This window comes from Erythranthe guttata, chromosome 12, assembly GCF_056151865.1.
Source record: "Erythranthe guttata isolate IM_541 chromosome 12, IM_541, whole genome shotgun sequence".
Lineage (NCBI taxonomy): Eukaryota > Viridiplantae > Streptophyta > Magnoliopsida > Lamiales > Phrymaceae > Erythranthe > Erythranthe guttata.
This window is the reverse complement of record NC_142544.1, coordinates 13,674,415-13,685,081: the sequence shown is the minus strand read 5'-3', so window position 1 is coordinate 13,685,081 and position 10,667 is coordinate 13,674,415. Positions and strand designations below refer to the sequence as shown.

Genomic DNA, 10,667 nt, shown 5'->3' with positions numbered 1-10,667 from the left:
GCCAGTTGCCATCACACGCAGCCCACGCTAGACGTCATCTATACGAAATCAGCAGAGGATTTCCTCCAAAAAAATTGCAGTGGATATTTACAAAGTGGGGATAATAGGGGGAGAGATTTCAGTTACGTGAAATCAGGGATTTCAATGAGCAACTTGAAAATGGGATTTCATATCATTAAGAGCAGTTTTTAATTATTATGAAAATAGCATTTGAGTGGAATATTAGCTAAGGAGTTTTCTCTATCTTGCTAATTTTCCCTATATAAAAACTAATGTGTGAAATAATAAAAATAAGGTTCTATTACAAATAAGTCCATCATGGGCTACTTATTCATTATGTCCGCACAAAATACTCTTACAAAAATAATCAGACAATGTCCAAAAGTGTGTGAAAGACTAAAATACATCTCATATTTCGATATGCTCCAATTTCATCATTTAATTCAATTTAACCTTAATTTGACCCCAAATTTCACCAATTATTCAATTTGGACCCCTCACCCAATTTTGACTACAATTTCGGTCGTTGTCGTCGTCATTGACTTTTTATTTTTTCTGTCTAATTTTTCCGCGGTTTTCGGAGTTGACTTTTTTTAACTGTTTTTGTCATTTCTTCTTCTTTCTGTCGCCACTGATCGGGTGGTCAACCCCGATCTCCGATGGCATTGAATTTTTTTTTCCTTCAACATTTTTTTGGCACGTTTAAACAGTAACATTGTTGTGGTAGACAATCATATTAACTATATTATTGTTTAACACAATAATATTAACTATATTATTACAATTTAACACAATAATATTGTTATATTACTCTCTAGCACAGTTATTTAACATAACAAAATCCCTATTATTGTGTAAGAGGGTAATATTAATATGTTGGTCGTTCACCAAAGTCAAATATAATAAAAATTCAAAAGAATTAATATTGATGTGGTTGACAGTAATATTACTGTCAACGACAATAATATTACTGTAACGACAGTAATACTACCGTCAACCACGGTAATATTGTTGTGTTTACGGTAATATTGCAATAGTAGACAGTAATATTATTACGTCAATCGGTCGACAAATCAAACAAAATGAAAATACCAAAAAGATAAATTATTGATGTGGTTGACAGTATATTATTGTATTTGCAGTAATTGTACCGTCAACAACAATAATATTATTACGTTGACTGGTCAACAAATCAAACAAAATAAAAAAAGCCAAAATAATAACAATTTTGATGTGGTTGACAGTAATATTATAGTGTTTACAGTAATTGTACTGTCACCGACAGTATAATTGTCAATGATAGTACAATTACGGTCAACGTTCAGCGAATGGATAACAATTTTAGGGGAAAAAAAATAAAAAAATTCAACGGTGGAGACCAGCAGTGGAAAAAGTAGTTAGAAAAGAAAAAGGAAAAAATTAAAGCAAACGCCGAAAATCAGCGTCAAAAAATAAAAAGTTCAAAATTGATTGTGGTCAAAATTGAGGAAATTGAAGTTAAATTGGAGAATTAGGAATTCAGTTTAAAGGGTTGGAGGTAGGGATGGCAATGGGGCGGGTTTTGCAATCCCCATCCGCGCCCCGCTATGGAAATCCCCATCCGCATCCCATCAAAATCCCCGAACTTTATAAAAAGAATCCCCATACCCGCCCCATAAAATCCCCACGGGTATTGGGGCGGGTAAAAATCCTCGTCTATTTTTTTTAATAAATAAATATGCAATTTATTTATAATTTAAAGATTTATTTCAAAAAATAAATCAATATTTAATTACAATACAAATATTTAATTATATAATCGAAACCTAAAAATCCCCATTTATAACTAATATTTAATATATTACTACTATTTAATTATTTATATTTAATATAATAATTAATAAATATATATTATATATATAAATAATGCGGGGTAGGTACGGGAACGGGTACGGGGCGGGTATAGGCAAACCCGTCCCCGTACCCATACCCGGTAAAAAAAAATTCAATCCCATACCCGCCCCATTTTTTTTTATGGCGGGGTGGGTCGGGGGCAGGGATGCATCGGGGCGGATCAAATCGTCATCCCTAGTTGGAGGTAATTTTGTCATATACACTAATTTTGCCTTTATTTATAATAACATATTAAAGGAATGAGCTCATCAACAAAGAAGATACAACCCCTAAACCTAGAATAATAAAGATGGTTGCGCATCAAAACTCCAACAAAAGAATAATAAATATATATAACCTCCGGAAAACATTTTTGTCCATCAACAAATATATCGGGTATTGTAAGACAGAGATGCTCTTATCTTACGTCCCAATAACAATAACTAATATCTAAAAAGAAAACTAATAACCAAGTGTACGATTAGAAAAAGAACCATGTGGTATGCCAGACATGTATGTAATATTAATTAATCCACAAGTCAGTGAAGTTGGTATATATCACTATGCAACCAACACACATTACTTTAAAAACATATATCTATTATTATTATTATTATTATTATTATTATTATGCCAGTATATAATGGGCATAAGGTATGAGTAATTTTCTTGTACACACATCAGGCAAAATCATTTATAGAAAGGTATAGAGAAATAAAGATGGAGTTGAGTGGAAAGTTGGTTTCTCAGATAAAAATAAAATTAGACGGAGATGTGTTCCACGAGCTTGTAAGAGAAAGACCACACCACATTTCAGACATGAGCCCTGATAACGTTCAGAACTGTGACTTACAGGAAGGTCAGTGGGGAACCGTCGGCTCTGTCATCTACTGGAACTACACCCATGGTAATATCGTACGCCGCCCTACTAATAATATAACTTTGAATATTAATTAATATTTTTTTTATTCAAATTTTAATGAAAACCCAGTTTACTATATATAAAAATGTATGTATATGACCAGATGGTGAAAAGAGGGTGGCGAAAAATATAATTCACACCATAGACGAGGAAAAGAAGTTGGTGACATTCGAGATTGTTGAAGGAGATATGATGAAGCTTTACAAGACATTCAAACTGAGTGTTCATGTTGACACAACTGGGGAGGACAACCTAGTCACTTGGACAGCAGAGTACGAGAAACTGAGCGAGGATATTCCCGATCCACACACTTTCATGGAATTGTGTCTTAAGTGCACCAATGATATTGAATCTCACCATCTCTCCATTAATAATGCCTAATTAATTAATTGATATTATTATTAATGTTGTTATGAATGTTTGTGTTTATGTTAATTATTATGTACTTGTGATCATGTGAACAAACAACACATGATCAGTGTTGGAATATGTCTTGTGCGCTACTATTATGTACTTAATTTCATGTGATGTGATCAATAAAGGAGTTTAATTCATCATCACTCCACAATTTGCAACCTAAGCTAGCTGTAGTACTTTATACTCATGTTTTCGTTTACATTATGTGTGATGTTGATATGTCCCAATGGATTCTAAGTTGTAAATCTGACAATGAAAATTTCACAACTTAGTTTAATATAGAAAAAGAAACAATGGCATACGTACAAGGAATTAAGTTAGAAAGTTTGTAATAGGGGAACTCAAGTTAACTGAAAGCCAACATTGAAATATGATGATATGACAATTTAATTCTGTCAAGTTCAACACGAGGTATTATTTTATGATATATGAAATGTTGAATGAGGTCTCAATTATTTTATGGAAACGAGAGTAATCATGTGTATCCACAACCCTCTAGTGATATGAGCACGAAGACCGGGTATCCAAACCCATGTTGTTGACTATAATGCAAATATTATAACTAAAATGACTCGATAGGTTTCAGGGTAAACAACATAAAAACCCCTGTGTTAAGGAAAACCTGCGCCAAATCCTCATATGTTTTTTTTCTTGCGTAAAACCCCCTTGTGTTTTATTTTACTTTGCACGAAATTACCTTTTCCGTTAAAAGTTAACACCGTTAACTATAGAGGGGGTTTTATGCAAGTTTTTTTGTAACATAGGGGGATTTAGTGCATATTTTCTACAATACAAGGGAATTTTATGCAAAATCTAATTTATTTGTTTAAATTTCATATTATTTTCTGAAATTAAGTTGAACACATTTATTCAATTACAATATCAAAAATAAAAATTTAATAGGTGTGGTGAATGTTTTTTTTTTTAAAATCAATTTTTATATGATATATAATTTATTAATGTATGAATTTTGATTTTTAAAATTATATATATATATATATATATATATATATATATATATATATATATATATATATATATATATATATATATATATGTTTATAATTTATTCCTGATTAATTATATGTGCAAATAACATAAATAATTTGAGAATTCGTTCCAACTTCCATCTCGAGTATTAATGTCTTAGTTTTCATATTTTAAATTAATAGATATATTCGACTTAATTTAAGAAAGTAATTTGAATTTTAAATGAATAAATTAATTTGCATAAAATCCACTTGTATTATAGAAAATATGCATTAAATCTCCCTATGTTACAAAAAACTTGCATAAAACCCCCTCTAAGTTAACGGCGTTAACTTTTAACGGAAAATGGGATTTCGTGCAAAGTAAAATAAAACACAAACGGATTTTACGCAAGAAAAAAAAAACACAGAAAGATTTGGCGCAGGTTTTCCTTAACACGGGGGTTTCATGCTGTTTACCCATAGGTTTCAGTAACAAAAGCTATCAATCGTATGCGGTTTTTAGTTAAGGAACAAAAATAGACGAACAAATAACGTTTTATATTGGAAGATATATGTGCATATATAGGTCCATGCATCTTAACTAAAAAACCATCAAACGTAATATCTGACTAACAGAATAACTAAAGATTGCAAGAGGTAGCGGTAATTTGATTCATCAATGGTACAAGCGGGTAAATAGTACAGTAGTGGAAATTGTATTTTCTATATCTATACTCCTATATTTTTTATTTTTTTTACTTATAAAAGTGTGAATCTTATGGGAGGTTTCTTCCATTTTTTGTATTCACAAAACTATCCTTGGGATACATAAACTTTGAAGGACAATTTGGTAATCTTAACTAATAAGTAATTATTTAGAGCACAAAAATATTGGTATTTATTGATACACCTTATTATTGCTCATCTATAGCATATATATGTGAGTTACTAATGTGAGTGAATGACCTTTCATTTTCTTTTTCTTCTAAAAGAGAAATGTCTGACACAAGACAATTATTTGTATGCAGGTCTTATGGCTTCACGAGGGCATTGTGGAATTGAGTAAATTGCATGTTAAACTGAGGTTATATGCATTTCTTCTTCCTTTGGGTAGATTTATGTCAGTTGGAGTACATTAAGAAATTGTTAGGCTCTCTCTTTCTATATATATATATAGAGCCTAAAACTGAGCTTTAATTCATCGTCCTTCTTGAAATAAATATATATAGATGATAAAACTCATGGAATTTAACGGCTCCAGGAGTATGAAATAAATATATATAGATGATAAAACTCATGGAATTTAACGGCTACAGGAGTAGGCGAACAAAGGTCCTAATCAAATATTGAATCTTCATGTACATTGCTCTATTATCTAATACTTTTTGTCTTTGATTTTGACCTTCGTAAAGTTCTGGGATTAAATGCATGTCGTCCTTTTGATCGCGGCAATTGGATGAAGAAATTAGGAGCTTGATTATTTTTGCAGATAGTGAAGCATGGCCGATGCAGGCATTCCTAAAAAGCTTGGAAAATAAAGGTTTTGTTTCTTCTCTTTGTTCTTTTAAGAAATTATTTACTGTTTGTATAAACATATATTCTATGTTTTTTCACATTTTTTATTAAGTTCCAACTACACCCGATTAATGTGGCAACAAAGTTCCTTGCACATGAAGCATAAAGTGTCCAAAATCATATTCTTTGTTTTCTTACTCATGTATAATGATTGTTTCTATGGCACGTATATTGTGATTTGCTATTCTCAATTTTATTTTGTTGATGTATTTTTTGGTATAAAATTATATTTTTCTATTTCGTTCACTTGTTTGATTAAAGTTGCAAGAATATATGTAGTTATATAACTAGTTATCTACTAACAATAAAGATATATATAGTGAGTTTTCCTTCAGCATGTATGTGGGTGTTTATGTGTGCATTTTCCTTGAAGTTTCAGTTTTTTACCTTGAGTCTTAAAAAAATTATTTTTTTAGCCACCCCAATGGGGAGATATCGGTGTCTAACACGTAATTGATGTTTGATATAATACCTTTATACTTCAAAAAAAATTTCACATGCTCCAGCCCATAGGTATCAAATAAATTATTATTCATTTTTTTTTGTAATATGTTGAGATTTTATTTTTGTTCACGTTGAAATTGCAGGAGCTATTTTTAAGAAATAATTGATTCTTCTTTTTTTGGGTTCATTTTTGCACCTCAATGAGATGGAGCATCAAAGAAAGTAAAAAACCAACCCTTTGATGGCTCCTTTGAAGGGGATTCTTAAGTTTTGAGGTATCAAAAAGATAATTTTATCATTTGATACTCCATTTAATATCCCAATTGGAGTTGCTCAATATGATATTTAACGTACTATATATGTATTACTTTTATAAAAGTTTCACTTGTTGTACTTTCTTACCTACCTGACGAGCTAATTGCATATAAGCCGCTGTGTAATTTCAAATGGGCGAAAAAGTCCCCATGTTATAAAAATTAGCACATACCCCCCTATATTGTTTTTAACAAAGCACATCGCTCCTTAATATTAAAATGGGCAGTTGACTTATAAAAAATTACTAATTTACCCCCAATGAATTTATCTACTATAAACAAAATTAAGAAAAACAAAAGAAAAACAAACAAATAAAAAACAATAAAAAAAGAGAAAAAAATATATAATGTTCTTCCCCGTCATAACGCCAAGCTGCAACTCCCAAACCCACCGCCATCGATTCCGTCTCACCTTCCGAATCTCTGCCATTTTGTCCTCCGGCCTCATCACCGCCTAGCCCATCGGTGAAATATTCGCCTCCACCGTCAGCCGACGACCGCCACCAGCCAAAGACCACCTTCCATCAGCCCTGCCCCTTCCACTACACAGGCACTTGCGGTCTAGGAACGAGAGATAAGTGGTTGCAATGGTGAGAAGCTTGCGAATCGAAGCAAAATGGATGAAGTTGCAGAGAGGGGAAGCAAATTGCGAACAAGCTAAGTCTGCCATTTTTGGTGTGTGTGTGTGTTTTGTGTTTTTTTTTTTCATGATTTCTCCATTTCACAAACTAAATCATGGAAAACCAAACTATCGTGGGTGGATTGTAGGGATTCTGCTTCTCAATTTTGGACTGTTGATATGGTGAGGAAGAGGGCCTTTCTGAAAACATTAGGGACTGGATTAAAAAATATGAAAACTTTCATTTTGGGCCTGTAATTTTGGGGTGAAGTTGTAATTTGCGGAATATATTTTTAAAGGATATTTTGGTCTTTTCTCGTCCAAAAACAAATGCCCAATCGCACAAACCGCGAGTGTATCTCACGTCGAGCTCATAGGGTCTTTATTGCCTTTGACTAACTTTCATAGGGGGGTCCTTGCTAATTTTTTTAACACGAGGGGTTTTTCAGCAATTAGAGATTACACAGGGGTGGTTCTTGCAAAAAACCCCTACCTGACACACGTCTCAAGTTCGACCATAGCCTTCAAAAATTGTGATTCATGCTATTGTGAGAGCCAAATGTGTAAACAATTTTTATTTCCTTTCTTTCTTTAATTATTTTTATTTTTTCTTGAAGTATTTTTTGATAACATTCATGCTATTGCTTTATTTTTCAATTCATGTTATATCTAGATATTGCTAATTACATATATAACTGACATTTTTTGGCCGATTAATTTAAATATTAATCTTCTAATAACCAAAATCTTCTATCATATTTGTTATCTGGTGTTGCAGTTGTAATAATACCTGGAAGAAGAATAGCTCATTCACTTTTCAAAATACCGATCGATACAAATGAGTCCAGTGATTGCAATATTTCAAAGCAAAGTGGAGTGGCTAATCTATTGGAAGCTCCAATGGCAAAACGATGGGCTATTAAAAATGTTGATAAGTTATTTAAGGACATAGAAGGAAATGATGAGGATTTCGGGGGTAAAGTGGTGGTCTTTTGTGGGGATTTTAAGCAAGTACTACCTATGATTCCAAGTGGTAACACTAGAACAATTGGTGAAGAAAAAAAATAAAAGGGTAGTTCAATCATGAATAAATATAGACAAAAAGTAGTAGTTAATGTAGTTCAATAAATAAACTTAGATTCTATTTATCAAACTAAATTATCAATGTCACAATATAATTACATGATTTGTATTTATATTATTATTTTTTTAACAACAAACAAATATAAAATGTGAATTGAAAAGTCCATAAATACATAGGAACATTAATAAAATACATGTAATGCACGTGCACCTGTCTAGTACCCTAAAATATAAATATTAAGGTTTCATTTTTACGTGAATTTAGAATTCATGTGTTCTTAAAGAACTCTGCATATTTTAGATGAAGCGTTACTATTGACTCGATCATTATTCTCTAACAGTCAGTTAGAAATGATAAGTAGAGATAAACTCAAAACACATAATTGTTAAGGGGTTAATAGCATTTTCCCACCTAGACTTTGCCCGTTTTTGCACTTTCCCACCTCAACTAAAAAAAGTTGCACGGCGGCACCCAAACGTTCATTTTTGACGCACATAACCACCTGGAGGGAATATTCTGGCGAATCTTTCCACTCTCCGGCGCACGCACGCTGCACATGCCAAATTACATGGGCTTTTTCGTCTTTTCCTTTAGCATCCCCCTAAATGCCCTAGCAGTCGTTGTCTTCCCCCATTTCAATTCAATTTCACACCTTCACAAAAATCCCCTTTTCTATGTCAATCTAGGGCTAACATTATCGACGATAAATTGCAATAATCTGAAGATCTTCGTAACTCTATCATGACTTGGAAGTTAAGAGAGGGCAATGACTTGGACAATTTTCGAAAAAATGCTCCAGAATATGGTATGCGTTCTTAAAATTCATATTATTTGTTTTTTTTTTAATGTAAATAGTTGTTTTATGTATTCAATGTGGTTGCACATGGGTGTTCTTGGATTTGTTTATAATATACTATAATGATTTCTTTGTTTATTTATAGTATATTTATGTATTGTGTGGACCACATTGATTTTCTTGTCTCCCATATGTTTATGCTAGCTTACAATACATATTTGGACCACATTTTAGTCTCCCACTTCGATTTTAGCACGTTCTAATTTTTTGTCCTTATTACCACATCATACAGTTTTTTATTAGATTCACATGTTCTGAAAATGTGTTTTATATATTTTTTGGCAGGCCGCAATAGTGATTATTTCACAATAGTAATGCACCATTCTGGAAAAATTATGGATTTAGGTAAGATCTGTTATGTGGGTGGGAGAGTTAGTTATTTTGACTACTGTTGTTATGATGAAATGTCAATGCTGAAATAACTGAAATGACAAGGGAATTAAAATTGGATGATTGGGAAGATTTCTATCACAGTAGAAGTGCAATACAAGATTGTAGTGTTCTTTATTTAATGGAGAATGATAATGATGCTTTGGAATTAGTGAACTATCTTGACAAAGACAGAGCCACTACAATTTATGTGAAGCACCTACAAGTAATAGAAGATGAAACTGAAAAAAGTCAACCTGATTCATTTGATTTAGATAATCTTCCATATGTAGATGAAGTAGTAGGGTATGTGGGTGATGTTGATGAAGTTGATGAGTTTAATGATGTGTTTGAGTGTGATGTGCCTGAATTTGAGGTTCTTGGTAGTAATATGTATGTGAATCATATGACTGACATTTTTTGTGATAATGATGGTTTGTTTGATGATAATGAAAGTGGTGGAAGTGATGTTCAGTCAGTTGGAGATGATTCAGAGCACTCTGACTTTTTGGTTGATAGTGATTTTTTTGCATCTGATGATGATTTTCAATATGATAACAATGTTGATCATGGGGTAGAGTGGGGTGGACTTAGGTCAGATGAAGAGGCTGAAGAACCTAGAAGGTCTAGGAGATTAAACAAGGGGAAAGAGAAAGTGGCAGAAGATCAGATTGATGAAACTGCCAAGAAAGATCAATGGAAACACCACAACTTTCCAGTTTTTAATCCAAAGATAGACATGGTTGATCCTAACTTTCAGCTTGGTGTTTGCTTCAATGATGCACAGAGTTTTAGAGATGCCATAAGACAGCACTCCATAGTTAATGGTAGGGACATAAAGCTGAGGCTTAATGAGAAGTACAAGATTCAAGCCATATGCAAGCATCCAAGTTGTCCATGGCTAGTCTATGCTTCTCAAATGAGAGGTGAATCCACCTTTCAAATCAAGACCATCAATGCAGTCCATGAATGTAACATAAATGAGAAAGTGACTTGTGCAAATTCCAGGTGGTTGGCCACTAAATATGCAGACAAAATAGTTACTGATCCAAGATGGCCATTGGACTCTATGATGACTGTGGTTCAAAATGACTGCAAATTGTTATTTAGCAGACACCAACTGTACAGAGCAAAGCAAAAGGCAATAGAGAAGAGTACAGGGTCTAATATTGAGCAGTACGGGCTCATATGGAGGTATGCTCAGGAAATTAAAAAGTCTAGTCC

General features: G+C 32.7%; 1 protein-coding gene across 1 annotated transcript; it reads left to right on the top strand.

Moving 5' to 3' along the window:
- Positions 1 to 2,540: 2,540 nt before the first annotated feature.
- On the top strand, positions 2,541 to 3,374 carry LOC148766527 (kirola-like). Its single transcript, XM_088826585.1, has 2 exons — positions 2,541 to 2,779; positions 2,898 to 3,374. Exons 1-2 carry the CDS (start codon positions 2,593 to 2,595, stop codon positions 3,173 to 3,175), a joined length of 465 nt encoding a protein of 154 aa, XP_088682711.1. The 5' UTR covers positions 2,541 to 2,592; the 3' UTR covers positions 3,176 to 3,374.
- The last annotated feature ends 7,293 nt before the right edge of the window (positions 3,375 to 10,667 follow it).

What these genes read in the sequence shown, in the direction of transcription:
- LOC148766527 (XM_088826585.1), top strand. Translation starts at nt 2,593, where the DNA reads ATGGAGTTGAGTGGAAAGTTGGTTTCTCAGATAAAAATAAAATTAGAC. An exon ending in CTACTGGAACTACACCCATG is followed by an intron (nt 2,780 to 2,897) that starts GTAATATCGTAC and finishes GTATATGACCAG; the next exon opens with ATGGTGAAAAGAGGGTGGCG.